Here is a 20,274-nt window from a genome sequence, read left to right as displayed (position 1 = left end):
ATGTTCTCTGCTCCAGGGTGTCCCTCAGGCCCTCTGCTTTTACCCTCTCACCTGCTGTCCCTCCTGTCCCGTTCCCCGCCCCCCTCAGCCACTGATCCCAATGTCCCTATCTCTTCCCTCAGGCCCCATGGAGCCCTAGATGCCTCCTCCTCTTCCCCTCCGCCTCTTTTTAGTTACCAAGTTCAGTTCCCTCAAAGCTCTGGCCTCTGTCACCTCCCACTTTCCATGCCCTGCCCCCCACCTCACACCTCACCCTGCCCAGCCACCAAGCTGGGTGTGGGTTTGCTTCTCAGTCTGGCATTGGAGAGCTGTGTGGCCCTGGGCGGGTTACTTTCCTTCTCTGTGCGTGCTCTGTAAGGCGCCCTGGCTGCTTCCTAGGGTGGAGAAGGGCTTTTGTGAAGCCAGCACCCGGTGCGCACGGGTCGGTTTCTGCGATTGGGCTGCCAGTGTCTTGTCTTTCCCTGTGGCCTCCCCTCGCTGTCCCACAGCCCACCGTCGCAGTGAGGCACTGTCCTTTCTCCCAGCCTCTGGCCTGTGCCAGCGCAGCCCTCTCTGCCGCAGGACCCTCTTTCCTTCCTGCGGCAAACGGCTCGCATTCCCTCCTTTCCCCTCCGGGTGCCCTAGGTTCCTAGATCGCCCCCTTAGTTGGGGCCCTGTCACTGTGAGTGGTGTCTGTGGCCCTGACTCCCGGCATGCCCCTCCCACATGCCCCTGCAGAGCACGTGCCCCCGGAGCTGTGGGAGCCCTTCTATACTGACCAGTACGCGCAGGAGCACGTGAAGCCCCCGGTGACGCGGCTGCTCCTCTCGGCCGAGCTCTACTGCCGGGCCTGGCGCCAGGCGCTGCCGCAGCTCGAGACACCTCCTAGCCCCTCTGCACTGCTGGCCCTGCTGGCACGGAGGGGCACAGTGCCAGCACTGCCCGAGCGCCCTGTGCGCGAGGCTGACCTGAGACACCAGCCCATTCTCATGGTAGGCTCCGCCCCTGCCCAGTGCGTCCTTCCCGCCAGGCCGGGTTCCTTCCCTGAACCCCAGTCCTGAGGCCCACCTTCCTCCAAGGCCTTTCCACCAGGCCTGGCCCTCTCCTCGGGCCCCACCCACCAAACCTAGCTGTTCCCTTAAAGCTCCACCCACTGGGTAGCTCCTCCCACAAAGCCCCACCCATCAGGGTAGCTCCTCCTCATGAAGCTCCACCCATCAGACTGGCTTTTCCTGCCAAGCCTTGCCCCTCCCCTCACCCCTCCTACCAGGCCTGGCTCCTCCCCCCGACACACTTCTGCCCCTCGAAGCTTCCCTGCATGGCCCACTCTCTGCTGAGGCCTCGTGTCGGATGTCAAGGCCTGGCCCATTTTGAGTGGTTCTTCCAGGACCACAGCCCGCAAGGACCCGCACCAACCCCGCCCCTACTTCACCGCCCTTCCGCCTGTAGCTTCTAGCCAAGGGAGCCCCCACCCTACCTTCTGGTCTCATTCTTTAGCCCTTGCCCCCACAGGGAGCCCATCTAGCTGTTATTGATGCCCTCATGGTTGCCTTCTCCTTCGAGTGGACCAAGACGCTGCCTGGTCCTTTGGCTCTGACCAGCTTGGAGCACAAGCTCCTTTTCTGGGTGGACACGGTAGGTGGGGTTGGCCCAGGATGGGTGGGGACCAGGATCATCCTGCGAGCAGAGCTCTGAACTTCTCCTTGGCCCCCAGACTGTCAGGAGGCTGCAGGAAAAGACAGAGCAAGAAGCGGCCCAGCGTGCATCTCCTGCTGCCCCTGCAGATGGGGCAGCCCCCGTGCAGCCCTCGGTGAGGCCAGGGCAGTGCATGCCTGAAGAATGATGGATGGTTGGCTGCCAGAGGGCTGGGTGGTCAGGACCAGGTTGGGGGTGGCTGGAGGTGACTCTCTCTTTCCCTCTCTTTCTCTCTCTCTCTGCCCTCTCCCCTGCACCGGCCCCTGCTGTACCCCTCTCTGCCCCTCAGTGCCCCACGCGCTGGTATTGGAAGCTGGTTCCTGTAAGTGGGGCTGTCTGTCCGCCCCGTCTGCCTGCCCTGCTGTTGCTGTCTGTGTGTTCAGTTCTGCCTGCTTGTCTGCATCCTCTTCTCTTCCACTAGCTGTGAGCAAAGGGGGTGGGGCTGGGGAGGACCCCCCAGTGAACCAAGGGAAGGGTACAGTCTTGATTATTACCCGAGAGGGCCAGCCTACCTGGGGAACTGGAAGTCGATGAACTTCCCGTTAGTCCCCAGGGCAAACCCTCTGCCACTAACTAAGAGGGCAGGACCCCTGTTGTTAGTTGAAGTGGGGGGAACCCCAATCCATCAGCTGCATGGATCCTGACCCCAGTGGGCAGGACACATGGGGGATCTCCCCGCCCACAGGAAGAGCCTTAAACCTTCCTAACCAAGGCACTAAGGAAGGTTTAGTTTCCCTAAGGAAAAAATCCCGGCTTTGAGAGGAGGCCCATTTCTTGAAGCTTGACATTTGAATCTCTCTTCCCTAATTAGCTGTGTGACCTCGCACAAGCATTTAAACCTCTCTGTTTCATGGAATTTGTCTTTGCAACAGATAGACAGGGGGAAAGTGGGGGGGAGTTTTGGACTGGATGACTCCCCACCTTTGCTCACACCTTACCCCCACCCTGGGGTCTGGGTTAGGGGGTTCCTTTCCTGCCTACTTGCTTCCTCTGCATCCTCTCCTCAAGCTGGGGCCTGGTTTCATATGGGAGGAGGGTTCCCTGCATGGGAGGCTGCTCTGTGGGGTCCCTCATGGCTGGGAGGAGCTGGGGTCCCCAAAGCCGGCCAGAACACAAGTCAGGGAGCTGGACGGCCAGCGCTCAGGACAGGGGTCAGGACTACTCCCCTCCTCGGAGGTGGGCTTGGGGGCCCGCAGGTCAGCATCCCTCCCGCCCTGCTGACGGCTGCTCCTCTCCCCCCAGCACGCAATTGCCTTCTGTTTGAAGGAGTCGGGGAACAAACCCCCCATGGTAATGTATCCCCCACTCCTGGGTCCCAGGAGTCCCTGTCCCCAGCCCCTGCTGCTGGCCTGGCTGCTCGCAGACACCTCCTCTGCCTCTCGCTGCTGCCCCTCCCCTGCTCCAGGCTGGCCCCCACCATCTGGCTCTGGGACCCCCGGCTTCCCGCCCCCTCGTGGCGGAAACCCCAGGCCTCCCCACCCAGCCTGCATGACCGCTGACCTGGGGGGCCAGCCTGACCTCTGATCTGACCTGGGTCCTCTCCACAGATCCGATACCGCAAGGACCGTGCTGTGGCCCGTCGTGCTCCCTGCTTCCCAACTGTGACGAGCCTCCAGGACCTGGCCAGCGGGGCGGCCCTGGCCGCCACAATCCACTGCTATTGCCCCCAGCTGTTACGACTTGAGGGTGAGTGAATGGTCCAGCCACACCTAGAAGCCTGGTGTCCTCAGCCCCAGCCCCCAGGCTTCTGTCCCCAGGTCTGAGAGACCAGGATGATGCAGTGGTTATGCGGGCAGCTTCTGAAATCAGCAGACCTGGGTTTGCATCTCTAATCCCTAATTAGCTATGTGACCTTGAACAAGTTTCTAAACCTCTCTGTGCTTCAAAGAATTCTGCCTGTGGCAGGACTGTGTGCCAGGGATCCTGTGAGAATAGATAGAGGCACACTTCTCACTGACCCCACAGATGCCCATGGACACAGGGAGAGACAATAAATTCATCTAGAAGTACCTTTGGGATTAGGTGCCCCAGGGAGTGAGGGGTGGTCAGACAAAGGTTTCCGAGTTGAGCTCTTGGGGGTGCAGTGTTGCAGGCAGAGTCAAAGGCTGGAGGAATGGTCCGTCTTGGTATGCCCCTTGCAGAGGGCACCTGGCACGAGACCCAGCCCATCGTAGGTCCTCAGGTGTGGGCTGCTGGGTTTCCCCGGGGGCCCCTTCCTCCTCCTGTTAGAGCCGGGGACCCAGGCCTCCTGTCCCTGCAGAGGTGTGCCTCAAGGACCCCATGTCTGTGGCGGACAGCCTGTACAATCTCCAGCTGGTGCAGGATTTCTGTGCCTCCCGCCTTCCTCGTGGCTGCCCGCTGTCCCTTGAGGACTTGCTTTATGTCCCACCGCCCCTCAAGGTAAGGCTGCCTTGGGGGCCTGGGCGGGCGTCCAGGGAGGTGTGGTCTGTTTGCTGACCCATTCCCGCCTGCAGGTCAACCTGGTGGTCCTGCTGGCCGAGATGTTCATGTGCTTCGAGGTGCTGAAGCCTGACTTTGTGCAGGCCAAGGACTTGCCGGACGGGCATGGTGAGCTTTGGCCGCTCTCTGGGTGGGGCTGGGGGCCAAGCCATGCCTGACCCTCTTTTCTGTGTCACAGCTGCCTCCCCCCGGGGCACTGAGGCCTCCCCACCTCAGAACAATAGTGGCAGCAGGTATGGTCCTGTGGGGTGCATCCGTGGGCTTCTCCCCCTCCCCCCAGGGGCTTGGGAGGGGGCGGGAATACCAGGGAGGCGAGAGGGTGGGGGGAGCAGGGGCGGGGCGGCAATTGGGGTGCAAGGTGGGGAGGGGACGTGGCAGTGGGGGAGTGAGGTGGCAGCCGGGTCCAAGGTTGATGCGTGTCTCCTGGCAGTTCTCCTGTCTTCAACTTCCGTCACCCTCTCCTGTCACCTGGCGGCCCCCAGTCCCCACTCCGAGGATCCACAGGTGAGGAATGGGGGCAGCTTCTACCATGAGGGACTCACCCCCCAGAGACTGCCCCAGTTGACCTATGTCTTCTCAATGACCCCTCCAGTGGCCCTGCACTGGGTCTCGCTGTCACCCTAAGGTGACCCCCAGGACTTCCCCTGTGGCTCCTCAGCATCCCTTAATGGTACCAAAGGGCCCCCGGTACCCATTTCTGGAAACTTTTCATCTGACTAGACACATAATGACCCATCAGTGACTCATCTGGTGACCTTGCAGAGGATGCTGACCTCACCCAGGGCCCCAGTGACCCCATAGTGATCATTTGCCCCTCCCCAGGCTCCCTGAAGTCCTCTCCGTCCATGTCCCACATGGAGGCCCTTGGCAAGGCCTGGAACCGTCAGCTCAGGTGAGCACATCTCAAGGGCCTGGCGCCAGTGGAGGAGGCTGGGCGGGGCAGGGCGGAGGCTGGTCTGGGGGCTGACCCCTCCCTCTGGCCGCCAGCCGTCCCCTCTCCCAGGCTGTGTCGTTCAGCACCCCCTTTGGCCTGGACAGCGACGTGGATGTCGTCATGGGAGACCCTGTCTTACTCCGCTCCGTCAGCTCGGATAGTCTCGGTCCCCCGCGTCCCGTGCCGGCCCGGACGCCCTCCCAGCCGCCCCCGGAGCCTGGCGACCTGCCCACTATCGAGGAGGCCTTGCAGATCATCCACAGTGCCGAGCCCCGGCTGCTCCCGGACGGGGCCGCCGACGGCAGCTTCTACCTCCACTCCCCGGAGGGGCTCTCCAAACCGCCGCTGGCCCCCTCCTACCTGCCCGAGGGGGCCTCGAAACCACTGTCTGATGGGCCTGCCAAAGCGCCCGTCTATGTGTCCCACCCAGAGGCCCCCTCAAAACCAGCTCCCTGCCCGTCAGGGGAGGTGTCGAAACTACCAGCCCCATCCGAGGGGTCTCCGAAGGCAGTGGCTTCATCCCCAGCAGCCACCAACTCTGAGGTGAAGATGACCAGTTTTGCTGAACGCAAGAAGCAGCTGGTGAAGGCTGAGGCTGAGGCCGGAGCAGGGTCCCCCACGTCCACTCCAGCAGCACCTGAGGCCCTGAGCTCAGAGATGAGTGAGCTGGGAGCCCGGCTGGAAGAGAAGCGCCGAGCCATAGAGGCCCAAAAGCGGCGCATTGAGGCCATCTTTGCCAAGCACCGCCAGCGGCTGGGCAAGAGCGCCTTTCTACAGGTGCAGCCGCGGGAGGCCGCAGGGGAGGCCGAGGCCGAAGCTGAGGCTGAGGCTGAGGCCGAGGCTGAGGCCGAGCCAGGCTTGGCCCCTGGTGGCGAGCGGCCAGCAGGTGAGGGCCAGGGTGAGCCATCCTCACGGCCTAAGTCAGTGACCTTCTCCCCAGAGCTGGGCCCAGTGCCCCCAGAGGGCCTGGGGGACTACAACCGAGCAGTCAGCAAGCTGAGTGCTGCGTTGAGCTCGCTGCAGCGGGACATGCAGAGGCTCACGGACCAGCAGCAGCGGCTTCTGGCCCCCCAGGAGGCCCCTGGACCTGCCCCACCACCTGCCGCATGGGTCATTCCTGGCCCCACAGCGGGGCCCAAAGCTGCCTCCCCCAGCCCTGCCCGGCGTGCTCCCGCTACTCGTCGTAGTCCGGGGCCTGGCCCCAACCCGGCACCTCGCAGCCCCAAACACGCCCGGCCAGCGGAGCTGCGCCTGGCACCCCTGACCAGGGTGCTCACCCCACCCCACGACGTGGACAGCCTCCCTCATCTGCGCAAGTTCTCACCAAGCCAGGTGCCTGTACAGACGCGTTCCTCCATCCTCCTGGCGGAGGGGACACCTCCCGAGGAGCCCTCGGCCAGGCCTGGCCTCATCGAGATCCCCCTGGCTAGCCTCGGAGAGCCTGCTGCCGAGGAGGAGGGAGATGGGAGCCCCCCTGGGGCTGAGGATTCCTTAGAGGAAGAAGCATCTTCCGAGGGAGAGCCTCGGGCTGGCCTCGGCTTCTTCTATAAGGTGAGTCACAGAGGGGACAGGGGACAGAATGGCTGGGCCAGGAAGTGAGGACATCTGGGGTAGGTGGGGCCTTGAAGAGGTGGGTGGATAGTTGGACAGACAGACAGCCATTACTAATGGATGGGTGGGAAGATGGGTAAATAGATGGGTTGGACAGATGCGTGGAGAGGTGGGTGGGTGGGCGGGTAGGTAGATGGTTGGGTAGATGGATGGATAGGTTGTGTGGGTGGATAGAAGGGTGGATAGCCAGGTATGAGTGGTCAGATGGGGGTGGGTGGCCAGATGGACACATAAATGGGGTGGGTGGAGAGACAGAGACTAGATGGTAGACAGATGGACAGGTAGTTGGTGGGTAGGTGAAGGATGGGTGGGTGATGGGCAGATGGGCAGGAGTGGGTAGGTGGACAGACAGGGCTAGGTCTTCCATGGCACCTCTTCCCAGTGACCAGTTCCTCTCTGTGATCCTGTCCTGTGCTCTTCCTCTTCATGGCCCCTGCTTCCTGGAATGGACCATCATGGTAGCCAATGCGGTCACCTCCTGACCCATCTCTGCTACCTCCTTCCAATCCCACTCACTTTCCACTGAGCATTCAACAATTTTGGCTCTTAGGATAAAAGTCCTCCCCACGACTTTGGGCTCTGCTCACCTCTGACCGTGTCCTATACCATTCCCCCAAGCTGTGCATCCCAGCCACATCATCCTCACACCTCTGCTGGGCTTGTTCTGGCCTCAGGGCCTTTGCACTTGCTTTCTCTGAAAGGCTCTTCTCACCCATCACCCCTGCCCAGTTAAGCCCTTGTCATTCCCAGGGGTGCTTCTCCCAGGAAGCCTCCTCAGTGCTCCCAGGGTAGGATAGGCCTCTCCCTGCAGTGTAGACTTGCAGGGCCCCATACCCTCCTCCTCGAGGTATTCACCTGCGCGGTGCTCCTTGGGTCAAGCGTGAGCAGTGCCACAGTCCTCCCCATCCCTCTCATACCTAGCATAGGGCAGTGTAAAGTAGGCACAGTTAAATCCTTTTAGTGCGTTTATAAAAGATGGATGAGTGGCTGGCCAGCTGGGTCAGTGGGAGACGAGATTCCAGCCACGGCAGGGGAGGGCTGGCCAGCTGGACTGTGTCTTCCCCTAGGACGAAGACAAGCCCGAGGATGAGATGGCTCAAAAGCGGGCCAGCCTCCTAGAGCGGCAGCAGCGGCGAGCAGAGGAGGCCCGGAGACGCAAACAGTGGCAGGAGGCTGAGAAGGAGCAGCGGAGGGAGGAGTCTGTGAGGTGAGGCTGGGCCCAGCTGGGGGACCCCTGCCTTTGGTTTTCCTGTCCCCAGTGACCCCATGCCGTTTTGACTGCTGTCTTCCCCTCATCTGCAGACTGGCCCAGGAGGCCCCTGGCCCCGCCCCTGCAGCACCCACAGCTCCTGTGGCCCCAGTGGCCACCCAGATCCCCGCTGCCCGGGCCCCAGCTGAGGAGGAGGTGGGCCCCCGGCGAGGGGACTTCACGAGACTTGAGTATGAACGCCGGGCCCAGCTAAAGCTGATGGATGACCTTGATAAGGTGCTGCGGCCCCGGGCCACGGGGACCGGGGGGCCGGGTCGGGGCGGGCGGAGGGCCCCCCGGCCACGCTCTGGTTGCTGTGATGACTCGGCCCTGGCACGAAGCCCAGCCCGCGGCCTGCTGGGTGAGGACACTGTGGGGGTGGGGCCTGCCCAGGGCCCTTTCTGGGGCTCTCTGGGGGAGGCCCCATGGATATGTGGGGAGGGGGTCTGCAGGGGTGCTGGGCAGGGGTGGGCATGAGTGGTGGTAAGGTCCCCAAGGGGGTTTGACCCTGCCTTTGGGGGGATACAGGGGGGCGAGGCCTTCCCTCCGTGGCTGGTGAGGCCCTCTTGGGGGTGTTGGACAAAGCCCCCTCACTGCGGGTGTGTGGGAGCCCTGAGCTGGGGGGCTGCAGAGGGCTGGGGTCTTGGCAGGGCTGGCCTGTCTGCACCCCCGCAGCTGCTGGGTCAGGTAGATGAGGGGGCTTCAGGTGGGGCTGACCTGTGGGGTCTCTTCCCAGGCTCGAGGCTCAGCAAGATCTACTCTCAGTCCACCCTGTCCCTGTCCACTGTGGCCAATGAGGCCCCCAATCACCTCGGTGTGAAGAGGCCCACGTCGCGGTGAGCTCTGGTGGGGTGACTGCCCAGAGCTTGTGGGTTTGTGCACCCCCCATGCCTGGAGTGGGGCGTGGCCTGGGTGTGGATGCCCCCTGGGACAGAGGCACGCTTGCGCAGTGAGGCTGGGGCTGCCTGCGTCTGGCTGAGGGCCCTGGAGCCTGCGGTGCCTAGGGATGAGCACGGATCGGGCTGTCTGGCCCGTGTCCGTGTCCGTGTCCTCTGCGGTGTGCTAGGCTCGCCTCTGCTACCACCTCACTCCTTCCGCCCCTTTGCTGCTGCAGGGCGCCGTCCCCATCTGGTCTCATGTCCCCCAGCCGCCTGCCCGGAAGCCGAGATCGCGACTGGGAGAATGGCAGCAATGCCTCCTCCCCGGCGTCGGTGCCCGAGTACACAGGTGAGCGTGGCCCGAGGCAAGGTGTGAGCAGCAGGCTCCTCCAGGCCCCTGGTCGCCCCTGCTGACCTCCTCCCTCCAGGTCCAAGGCTGTACAAGGAGCCCAGCGCCAAGTCCAACAAGTTCATCATCCACAACGCCCTGTCGCACTGCTGCCTGGCGGGCAAGGTGAACGAGCCTCAGAAGAACCGCATTCTTGAGGTGAGCCTGCACCTGCCTAGCTGCCAGGCAGGGGAGGGGTCAGTGGTCCCACCTGGCTGGCTCACGGCTCTCACCACCCACTAGGAAATTGAGAAGAGCAAGGCCAACCACTTCCTGATCCTCTTCCGTGACTCGAGCTGCCAGTTCCGGGCACTCTACACGTTGTCTGGGGAGACGGAGGAGCTGTCTCGGCTGGCGGGCTATGGCCCCCGTACTGTCACCCCCGCCATGGTGGAAGGCATCTACAAGTACAACTCAGACCGCAAGCGTTTCACTCAGATTCCCGCCAAGACCATGTCTATGAGCGTGGACGCCTTCACCATCCAGGGCCATCTCTGGCAAAGCAAGAAGCCCACCACTCCCAAGAAGGGCGGCAGCACCCCCAAATAGCCCCACCCTGGGTGTGCATGGGCTGGGCCCCATGAGCTTTGGCCGCCGCCCCCTGGAGGACAGTTGGTCAGTATTCCTGGGTCCTGTCTCCGACCTTGTCTGGGTGGGGCTGGAGTCCTCACCCCCAACTTTTGAGTCCGGTCCTACTGTGGGGACTGAGCTGGGAGGTTCAGGGACTCAGGGCTCAGCTCAGTCCCCTTGTCTGTCCTCCCCACCTTCTTGAATAAAATAATGTAAAGAGAAGCTGAGCCTTGTCACCTCCCGGAGGTTGGCTGGGTCTCGGTCTCCTGCTCTCTTGAACTAATTCTAGTTTGTCTCTTCTGTCCCCTAGATGGCCCCAACACCCCTCCACCTAGGGTGTTCAGTGGCCTTTCAGCTGACATCTTGGTGCAGGAGGCTCATGACCAGCTCCTCTCCCGGGGCCTCCTCCGCTTCCCCATTTTCCTCCTGTGTGGCTGTTGTTATTGGCCTTTCCTGCATTTGGTCCAGGGCCAACTTCCAACTCCTCCTGTCCTCTCGCCTCCCCCTGGAGCCAGCCTGCCTGGTCTCTGTGCTGTTGCTGCCTGAGGGCCAGGGCCTCTGTGCTGCCCTCCTGAGCCCTGCGTCTGAGGATCCAGTTGCCTTCCTGGCATCGCACTAGCCGTCTCAGGTGCAGGCTCATGTGGCTACCCAAGTCAAGCAGGGCCTGGCTTCCCTGCCACTGCCCAGTCCTGGGCAGCTCACCGCCTAAAGTGCTCTCTGGCCCCATGACCACCCCGAGTCCAATCCAACAGCCTGGACCTCCTCACGTCCCCAGCTGCCTCCTGCCCACACAGCATCTTGTGTGACCTGCTAAAGCAGAAATCGGATTATGTCCCCTGATGCCTAAAACCCCTTAATAGCTTAGAGCCTGCCTGTGGCTTCCCAGAGCTTAGGACTAAGGACCACACCCCGGACATGGCCTGGCTCCTTGCCAGGGACAGAAGCACCTTGCTAATAAGTCCACAGAGCTGGGCCAGAGCCCCCTGCCCCACACCCCACAGCTCAGGACTGTGGAGCAGAGCCCCAGGACAGTCCTGGTAGCAGGGGTGGTGAGACCTGGGAAGTGGGGGTCAGGTGCTCCCAGGCTCTGGGCTCTAGGAGGCATCTGGGAAGCCCTGACTGGAGGCCTCAGGTGGTAGTGGGACTGGCCATGCAGCCTCCAGAACTGGCTCTGCAGGGTGAGGGCAGGGTGTCTATCTGGCCTGGGGCCCGGCTGCCCCACCTCCCTCACCAGCCAATCAGGGCCCAGGGCCAGGGCGCTCCTGAACTGGCAACTCTTGAAGCACCTAGTGGCAAGGAGAAGGCGCAGACTGTGACATAAAAATAGACTGTATTGTGGGGGGTTTGCGGGAGGGGTCAGTCTTCCTTCAGGCTCCCAAACACAGCGGCTGGAACGCTCTGCTGCTCCAGCCGAACCTCTGTGGGAAAGGACGGAGAGAGGGGGTTACTCCCCTGGAGGGGTTCCGGCCCCGGGCCTGCCCACTACCTGGGTGGTCACTGACCGTTGGGCTCCAAGTCCATCTCGTCCTCGTCCTCGTCCTCGCCCAGCTGGATCTCCTCGGGATTGGCTTGCTGAGCCAGCGCTGCCAGCTCCTCTCGAGACGCGTCACTCCTGGGAGAGTGGCCATGCTGCTTCATCAGGGGGCCTCTCACCAGCCTCCCCGTGCCTTCCCTCGCCCAGCACAGCTGGCTCCCGTCCTGCCCAGGTCCTCACCTCACAAAAAGAATCTTGCTCTGGGCCCGTGGGGGCTGGTCCCGCTCAGCCTCGGCCGCGAGCTGCTCTGCCCGCTGCTCCAGCAGCTTCATGTCATCCATGCCGCTCTGCCCAGGGGCCAGGTCAGACACTGGAGGGACAGGGGTTCAGACCCTCAGTGGTTCTCCCTCAGGCATGTCACACACCCCAAGGTCCCCAAGGAGTTCCCAATGGAGGTGAGGAAGGCCAGGTTGAGCTCCCAGTGCTCCCAGGGCCACGAGGTCAAGGCTGGACGGTGGTACTCTGAGAGCAGGGTGCAGACATGGCCATGGCAGGGGAGTGATGGAGCTGCTCACCTGTGCCTGTCGCACTGCCCGACACCTTGAGCATCTGCGAGGCCATGAAGTTGACCTGTGTGTTATATGTGGCCTGCACACTGCGCCGGATCCGCAGCATCTCCCTGATGGTGTCCTCGTTGCCGTGCCGAACTTCAAAGTCCTTCCATGTTTGCCAGAATGCCCCAGTGGTCTGTGGCGGTGGGAGAAGGGATTGGGCGGGAGGGGGGGGGGGGACAGGAGTGCATGTGTGAGCCAGCTGCTGGGCTGCACCTCCTCAGTGCCTGTTCCTCCATCCCTGATGGCCCCAGACCTACCCGGGGGTCACATATCTGGGAGCAGAAGCTGTAGATGGCCCTGGCGCGGTCAATCTCGCCGAGTTTGCACTCCATGTCTGCAAACCGCAGGCACATCTCCCGCGCATGCTCATCTGACAGCACCTGGGCGGCAGGAAATCAAGAAGGCAGGCGTGAGGCAGAGGGGGCTTGGAGGGATCCCAACACTGTCACCAACCCTGGGATTCCAGAATGAGGCGTGGGCTCCCAGCCCCTCCGTGCAGGATCCTCCTGCCTACCAGGCACCCCTCATCCACTCAGGGACCCCTGCTGGCGGGCACCTCAATGGCCTTCTGGTAGATGCCACGGGTATGGGTGACACCGTAGATCTCAGCAGCCCTCTTGATGTAGATGTTGAACATGTCATACTGCTGGGCGGGTTCCACAGCCCTGGTGGCACGATCATACACAGCCATGGCATGCCGGGCCAGGCCCCATTCTTCTTCCAGCTGCGCATACAGTAGGTACAGGGCTGCATGATGGGAGGAGAGGGTCAGTAGCCCAGCCCGCCACACCCTCCCCAGGCACCAGGGAGTCCACAGCCTCCTCACTCTTAGCGTATTTAGGTGGGCAGCCATCCAGCGCCTGCTCAAAGAGGTCCCGTGCCCTCTCCAGCTTGCGGCCTCCGTAGCGGGCGATGAATTTGGTCAGGTAGGTGCTCCAGATGTCAGACACATTGGGCCACTTGAACAGGGAGATGCCACGCTCGTAGGCCTGTTCCAGGGGAGCAAGTGTAGGAGTGTGCAGGGGGTTGACCACCCTGTCACCCTCAGGTGGTCCTGGGAGGAGGCTGCCAAGTCTCCCTCAGGCTCAGCAAACAGGCCCCTCCCGTCCACTGCACAGCTTGCCTACATACACATGCTGCCCTCTCTCCCTCAACACACTGCAGGGATCTAAGGATAAAGAAGTGACAGGTCTCGGGGCTGGGGATGTGGCTCAAGCGGTAGCTGACTCAAGCAGTAGCGTGCTCGCCTGGCATGGGCGGGACGCTGGGTTCGATCCTCAGTACCACATAAAAAATAAAATAAAGATGTTGTGTCCACTGAAAACTGAAAAATAAATATTAAAAAAAAAGTGACAGGTCTCACTCAACACGGTGTCTGTCACTTCTTAGGTGACATTATAGGTGAGGTAGAGGTGGTTCCTGACCTCTGCAGACATTGGTGCCCAGGGTGCCCTCCCCATCTGTTTGTCTGCTTATGGGCTTCCCAACCACTCTGGCGGTGGAGTGGGGCCTCACACACATGGACACGTAAGAACCCCCCACCTATAACCTGTCCCCTGAGTAATGGAAGGACAGCCACATACTGCTAGCAACATCCTGCCCCATGTACTTGGAGGCAGGACTGCCTGTTAGACGCTGAACTGTGGCCTCCCACATAACCATGCTGACGTTCTAACACCCAGAACCTCAGAACACAAGCCTGTTTGGAGATGAAGGCACTAAGTTCAAATGAGCTGTTAGAGTGGCCCTGATCTACTGTGGACTAGTGTTCTTGTAAAAGATGAGGCTGGGTGTAGTGGTGCACATCTGTATTGCCAGTTACTCAGGAGGCTGAGGCAGAAGGACCACAAGTTTGAGGCCAGTCTCAGCAACTTAGTAAGATCCTGTCTCAAAAAAAAAAGAAAATTAAAAAAGGGCTCGGTGGGTACCTCAGTAGTAAATTGTCCCTGGGCTCAATCCCCAGTACCAAAAACACAAGTGAACAGTACACAAATGCACACAGAGGGCTGACACATGAGGCACAGGGAGAGACGGCATCTCTAAGCTGAGGCGAGAGGCCTCAGAGGCACCAACCCTGCCGCACCTCCAGCCTCCTACACCTTGAGAGTAAAGCTGCTGTTCTGAGTCCCCTACTCTGGGACACTCGGTCACCACAGCGACAGCTGAGCACACACACCATGCCCCCCACACTAGGAGCAGCCAGTCTGGGACCTCCATGTCCGTGTGCCCTCACCTTGAAGCTCTCCTCAAAGTACTTGTGTTCCTCCAGGAACATGGCATAGTTGATGACGATCTGGGGCGTGGCTATGCGCAGGTCCAGGATACGGTCGTACACAGCCTTAGTGGACTGTGGGGAGAGGCAGGGGTTGGGGCATGCTCCAGGCTGGGCAGTCCCCACCGCTCTCCCCACGGCAGCTGACCTGGAAAGTGCCCAGGCTCTCCTCCAGGTCAGCCAGCATCGACCACACCTTCAGGGACTTGTACACGCGGTTCTGCACGGGCTCTGAGCCATCAAAGTACTCAGCCCTGCGTGCGGGCAGCGCTGTCGCCTTCTGCAAGGGAGATGGCAGCAGTGGGAGGGGCACTCAGGGGTTGTCCTGCCCACTGCACCCACCGGTGACCTGCGCCTCTCCTCACCCGCAGCAGCCGCAGGGCTTCATCATAGTTCTCGTGCCGGAGCTCCAGTTCCCCGCACTGGCACCACACACTTGCCAGGTCATCCACCTGCTTGAAGTTCACCTTGGTGGCCTTCTCCAGGATGATGCGGGCCTGTCAGGGACAGGCAGAGGACAGACTGGGACCCTTCAATCTCACCACCCCACCATGAGAATGCAGGTGCAAGTGCACCCACAGATGAGACTGTGCTCACACCCGCTCACACGTGCACACCAGTACGGCACTTACGTCGTCCAGCTGCCCGTTGTCCTCATAAAACTTGGCAAACGCGACCCACAGAGTGTGGGGCTTGCCTGTAGCCTTGAAGGGGTCCACCGTCTGCACGGCTTCCGTATAGGTGTTGATGATCTGGGGCAAGAGAGTCAACCAGGCTGCTGGGGTGGGCCCTGTAGGTGAGGGTGGGGCGGGCTGGGGCCAGGGGGCCAGTACATACCTCCCGAGGGCGGCCCTGGTGCAGGGCCACGCGCTTGTGCCACTCATGGACGTGGTGTGGGTTCTGGCGCAGCAGGACACTATTGAGGAGCAGGGGCCGCCGGCTGATGAGCTGCTCAAAGCGAGCCAGGCGCAGCTCCAGGTCCACGTCATCTGGGAACCACAGAGGTGGTCACAAGTGCCGGGGAGGTGGGGGTGTGGGCCTTGCTGCTTGGCCTCCTGGCCCCTTCCAGCCCCCAGCCAAGCAACCGCCTTGGCTCCAGCCCCAGCCCCTCGGGAAGCCTCTCCTCCCTGCACCAGTCCTCCAGCTCCCCTGCTCTGCCAGGCTCTGACCTGAGCCTGGGCAGTGCGTCCAGCCCTTGTTGCTCCAGGACCCCCAACACCACTAACCACCCTCCCTCCCCCCTCTCTCCCCACACGCCCCTGGCTGAGCCTCCTGAAGATGTCCCCAGGTGAGACCCACTCACTGCCTGCCCTGGCCAATCAGAATCACCCTCTCCCCCACCCTCCAGGTCCACCCAGTCCTCAGCGCCTCCAGTGAAGGCTGCCGCAGGGCTCACCCTCCTCCTCCCGCCCCAGCTCTGAGGCAGTCTCCATCTTGGCGGCAATCATGCTTTCCTCAAACTGGGCATAGCTGTCAAACACTTGTGTGAAGTCCCGCACGGTCATCACAGTGCGGATGGCCTCCTCGTACACGTCCCGGGCCTGTGGGATGGGAACAGTGAGAGGGAAGCGCTGGCAGGGGGAGGCACGTGAGCTCGCTGTCCCGGGCCCACGCTGGGATCCTGCAAGGCCTTTCCAGGTGCCCCAGCACCCGCAGGCTCAGAGGGGTGGCATGAAGCACTTCCCATCCTCCCTGCCCTGGGAGCTGCAGAGTCCTCAGTAAACTGGGTGACAGCCCTTGTACAAAGGGACCTCGAGGCTCAACTGAAACACCAGTGTAAAGCACTTTGTGCCCAGTAAGGCCAACACCATGCCAGTCGCCATGGTCCTCCCTGAGGAACCACACCCTCACTTGTCACAGAGGGCTCCACCTTTGCTCCTGAGTACCCCTCATGCCCACCTCACCCCTTCTCCACCTCGTGTTCTCCCAACCACCAGCCCCACCCCCTCATGGCTCCATCTCTCCACTCCCGGCCCTGCCTGGTCCTGCCCACGGCCCCTGCTGGGCTTGGCAGGACACTCTTGTGGAAGGAGCAGAAGAGTCACCCCTGCCTGCAAGGCCCTCACTCCCCTTTTCCACCCTGCACTGCTCCTGCTTCTGCTCCCCCACTCACTCACTCCAGCCCTGTTCCCACCTTTCCTCAGACCACAGGAGCCCCAGCCAGCCCTCTGGGGATTCCCAAAGCTCCACCCACTCCCCTGTCCCAAGCTTGCCACTCCACTCCCGATGATGAGAACACCATGACAAGGACAACCAGGCACACAAGATCCTGAGGGATGGACCCCCACATGAGGCACCTGCTTGGTGCTCTGCCTGAACCTCAGAGATAACTCCTCACAGGCAAGGGAACCCAGGTAGGGGCAGCCAGGCTTGGCAAGACTAAGGGCACACAGCAAGGAGCCCGATCCTGAACCCAGATGTGCTGGCCCCAGGTGTGTTCAGCTGCAGGACTGCCTTGCCTGGACTTTCTATCAAGATGGCGTGTGTATGTGTGTATACATGTCACAAACAGTACGTCTGCATGTGTGTTCTGCCCATGCCCGATGTTCTGAATGTCCCCCAAGTGTCAGAGGAAGACCTGCCCCACATGCAAGGCTAAGGGGCCCAAGCACCTTCTCAAAGTGGCCACTGCGGATGTAGTAGTCAGCCAGTGAACACCACAGCTTGCCTAGCTGGTCGGTGAAACGGGTGAGGCCACCGCGGATGATGGCGTCCACGTTGAGGGACTGTACCTTGTCCGGATTCTGGGAGATGAGGTCACACAGCTCGTGCCACAGCTGCAGGGAGCAGGGTGTGGGAGTCTTAGCCTTGGTCTTGGAGGGAGGAGCCCTCCTGCCTTGTCCCCATCTCCTCACAGGCCCACCTGGTAGTTGGACTTGCCAGCCTTGGACACAAAGCGCTCATCATTCACCACAGTGGCCAGGCGCTGTGCAGCCTCGTCCAGCCGGTCACTCGACTTGAGGTACTCGATGTATTCCTCAGCACTCTCTGGACTCAGCTGGGGACCCACCAACACCGCCGGAGTCAGAGGCGCCACAGGGCCACACCTCCCTCCTGATCCATTGCCTCTGGGCTTCCTATAACCCACCTACCCACCACTGTCCTCCTGGCCAAGAGCCTGCCCTGCTGACCCAGCCCCAGCCCCAAGGTGGTCCAGCCTGGGTCACTATTCCAGCCTCAGTCCTGACTGGTCTGGTCTTAGCCCTTTTCTTCAGCCTTGATCCCATTGGTCCAACCCCAGTCCTGAATGCTGCAGTTTAGGCTCCCAGGGTCTGCTCTACACAAACCAGGACTGCTTCTGTCACAAGCCCCTATCCAAACAACATCATGCAAAGGGTCTGCCATGTAAAAAATGGTACAAGTTTGAGCAAATGATGTCTCACCCCCACTTTGTCTGTACCTCTGCCCAATAGAAGGGCCTATTACACATCCCATAGCTGTTATCTCCCATTCTTGGCCCTCCCCATGGCATAGTTTTACTATGGCTCACACAGTCAACTCCTGTGTACCCGTTTACTCAGTTAGACTGCAAGTTTCATGCAGGTGACAACCATCTATCTTATTTACTCTGTCCCCTGCATCTTCCCTATGTATAATGTGGAGCAGATGCTAGCAAGTTATTTGGAAAATGAAGAATCAGAATTTCTAGGTGCCTCCAGGAGCCCTCTCCCCATATCCATATCATGTCTGTTGGATGACATCTGCATGGGGCTAGTGTCCCAGTGAACCACCATTTGTGAACTCCAACCTGGGGAACCAGCCCCCTGGGCTCACCTTGAGGAAACGCCTATATCCTCGCACAGCTGTCTCAGGCAGTGGGTGGGAGCGCAGGAAGCGCAGGTACAGGGGCCAAATACGAGAGTGCTGGGTGATGGGTAGTGCCCGGAGGGCACGGTCGAAGGTGCGGCGGGTGTGTGTGACACGTCCCTGGTCCATCAGGAACTGACAATAATCTAGCCATAGACGGGGCATCTGGAATTGTGGGAAAAGATGGTCAGGTCAGAGCTGTGGGCTCCATGGCCTGGCCACAGATGCCAGAGGTCTTATGGTCCAGTCACATCTGGAACATAAACATGGAAGAGCTCAGAAATCCCAATCCCAGGACTGCCTCTGCACCAACATCTCATGCAGAGGCAGCAGGACTTTAATCCTCCACCCCTTCCATGCTGCGCTCACCCCTCCTGCTTTGCCCACCTCTGTGGAGTCTGAGCTCCACTTTTCCCAGTTCCCCACCTTGTGCATGAACACAAAAGCCCTCTCATGGCAGTTGTTGACATCTTCATAGGCAGGGTCAGTCACACAGCGATGCTTTACCTGTGCCCGACGTGCCTTTAGGTAGCGGTACCAGAGTTTGTAGCTGGGGAATAGTAAGGGACAGACACTAATGAATTACGAACCCACAGAACCCTTCCTCCTATCCCAGGAGGTATTTGGGGAGAAAGGCACTAAGGAAGGGTGACAAATCTCAGGAAGAGAGGGAAGGACTGGGACATCAGGGAAGTGCGGTGGCTTATCAGGGGATGCACATCCAGTGATGGAAACACATAGCAATCACCTGGGATCTATTTGCCAGTTCCATTATGACTGGATAAGTGGGATGGGACCTGGTTGGCAGGTCAGTTAGAGGTATGCCTACCTGCAGGGCAGCAGCTTGAGTGCCCGCTCATACAGCTGATTGAGCCTGGGCTTGGGAGCTCCCTGTTTGAATTCAATGTAGCGTAGCCAGCATTTGACTGAAAACTGGTTCCGCATGATTTCCTCCTCATAGGGAAGGTCCTCTTCTTCCTGTAAAGGCCAGAGAAAGAAGAGAAGGGAGACCTACCCTCAGAGTCTGAGGGCAGCAGCAGCCCACCACTGGAGTTTATGCCCAACCTCCAGATTTAAACTCAGATCACAGATCTCACTGTCCACCATCAAATCCAAATCACCAGATGCCCAGACACCAGGATGCTGGTTCAGACCTTTGCCCATGATCTGGCCCAGTTAGTCTGACTTCTCAGTAGTAGAGATCTAAACCAGATAATGAGACCATAAAGCTTTAGCCCTCTCAAATCACACCATCTGCTTGCTGGTCCACATCACCAGGCTCCTTATACACCAGGGCCCTGGTCCAGATGCCAGGTCTCTGCCTTACCTCCTCACAACACCTCTTCCCAGACACCAAATCTTTGGACCCTCCAGCTCCCACTGCCACAACCATTCCAAGCCAGGTGAGTAGATCTTTATCTCAGTCACTAGGGTTCTGGGTACCAGACACCAAACTGCTGAACTCCTAAGATCCCACCAGCCAATAATATAGCTCAACTCTGCCCCAGGGCTTGGAGGTTAGGCCTTTGCTCCAGAAAGAGATGTATGGACCAGACCTGAAGCCCTTAACTCTGGATGCCAAGAGTCTGATGAAAATGGTAGACTTGACTCCAGACATCAAGTCTTTGGCTATTTAGGATCTCGCTGGTCATTGCCTCACAGGCTCCACATCACCAATTCCTTTCTTCAAACTCCAGGGTTCTTGAAGCACCCCCCACACTAGGCCTTTACCCCAGAAACCATAACACTTGGAACCAGACATAGAACGTTTTGCCGAACGCAAGCCTTTACCCACAAACCAGACCTGACCTGGTCCCTTTGCCTTCAAACACCAGTTCTTTCAGGGTCAAGATCCAGTTATGCTACTTCCCTTCTCCCCAGTTCCCGGCGCGCCCCCATTTCCGCCCCCCGCCCGAAACTCCTGCCCCTTCGCCTCGGCAGCAGCTCCTTCTTTAGACCACCGGGAATCCGGTTCTGACACTAGATCTTTACTTGAGGCCAGCTCGGTTGGGACTTCACCATCCGGCCCCGTCAGGGATTCCCCTCACCCCGTCCTTGGATAGGCACAGTGTTGGCCTAAATCCCTCGGGAGTCCCGGCCCCGATCCCCCGCGGCATCTAGGCCCCGATACGCTCCCGCGGGCCACCCGCGGTCCCGCCACGAACTCACAAAGACAAGGTCCGGCCGCTCGGGCCGCGAGACGCGCGCCATCACCACCATCTTCCCGGCTCTCCAGGTACAGGCGAGGTCGCGCACTTAAAGACGTCTCCCACTGAAGGCCCGCCCCTCCGAGCCAGACTCGTTTCCGATTGGCTGTACCCTTCTCGGCTGTGAGGCTGGAGT

General features: G+C 60.5%; 2 protein-coding genes across 2 annotated transcripts in view; one reads left to right on the top strand and one right to left on the bottom strand.

Annotated features, from left to right (window-relative positions):
• Positions 1 to 10,075, top strand: part of Camsap3 (calmodulin regulated spectrin associated protein family member 3) — a 29,539-nt gene extending 19,464 nt beyond the window's left edge. The window contains exons 3-20 of the mRNA XM_071605113.1: positions 718 to 971; positions 1,492 to 1,614; positions 1,694 to 1,789; positions 1,964 to 1,996; positions 2,917 to 2,964; positions 3,222 to 3,360; positions 3,935 to 4,074; positions 4,149 to 4,242; positions 4,313 to 4,367; positions 4,565 to 4,638; positions 4,957 to 5,026; positions 5,122 to 6,619; positions 7,747 to 7,886; positions 7,982 to 8,289; positions 8,665 to 8,764; positions 9,043 to 9,155; positions 9,235 to 9,353; positions 9,438 to 10,075. Of these exons, the coding sequence (XP_071461214.1) occupies positions 718 to 971; positions 1,492 to 1,614; positions 1,694 to 1,789; positions 1,964 to 1,996; positions 2,917 to 2,964; positions 3,222 to 3,360; positions 3,935 to 4,074; positions 4,149 to 4,242; positions 4,313 to 4,367; positions 4,565 to 4,638; positions 4,957 to 5,026; positions 5,122 to 6,619; positions 7,747 to 7,886; positions 7,982 to 8,289; positions 8,665 to 8,764; positions 9,043 to 9,155; positions 9,235 to 9,353; positions 9,438 to 9,743 (3,710 nt within the window). The 3' untranslated portion in view covers positions 9,744 to 10,075. The remainder of the gene's footprint in view (positions 1 to 717; positions 972 to 1,491; positions 1,615 to 1,693; positions 1,790 to 1,963; positions 1,997 to 2,916; positions 2,965 to 3,221; positions 3,361 to 3,934; positions 4,075 to 4,148; positions 4,243 to 4,312; positions 4,368 to 4,564; positions 4,639 to 4,956; positions 5,027 to 5,121; positions 6,620 to 7,746; positions 7,887 to 7,981; positions 8,290 to 8,664; positions 8,765 to 9,042; positions 9,156 to 9,234; positions 9,354 to 9,437) is intronic.
• Positions 10,076 to 11,075: 1,000 nt separating this feature from the next.
• Positions 11,076 to 20,185, bottom strand: Xab2 (XPA binding protein 2). The gene is made up of 19 exons (XM_027954870.2): positions 20,101 to 20,185; positions 18,761 to 18,909; positions 18,358 to 18,481; positions 17,899 to 18,096; positions 16,988 to 17,122; positions 16,737 to 16,901; positions 15,521 to 15,665; positions 14,962 to 15,113; positions 14,757 to 14,876; positions 14,490 to 14,621; positions 14,273 to 14,404; positions 14,086 to 14,199; positions 12,679 to 12,841; positions 12,409 to 12,599; positions 12,110 to 12,232; positions 11,814 to 11,985; positions 11,479 to 11,608; positions 11,267 to 11,376; positions 11,076 to 11,182 (listed from the first exon to the last, which is right to left on the bottom strand). The coding sequence occupies exons 1-19, from the start codon at positions 20,149 to 20,151 to the stop codon at positions 11,121 to 11,123; spliced, it is 2,568 nt and encodes an 855-aa protein (XP_027810671.1). The 5' UTR covers positions 20,152 to 20,185; the 3' UTR covers positions 11,076 to 11,120.
• Positions 20,186 to 20,274: the final 89 nt, after the last annotated feature.

This window comes from Marmota flaviventris, chromosome 1 (genome assembly GCF_047511675.1).
Source record: "Marmota flaviventris isolate mMarFla1 chromosome 1, mMarFla1.hap1, whole genome shotgun sequence".
Taxonomy (NCBI): domain Eukaryota; kingdom Metazoa; phylum Chordata; class Mammalia; order Rodentia; family Sciuridae; genus Marmota; species Marmota flaviventris.
The sequence above is the reverse complement of the archived record's forward strand: the minus strand, read 5'-3'. Positions and strand labels throughout refer to the sequence as shown.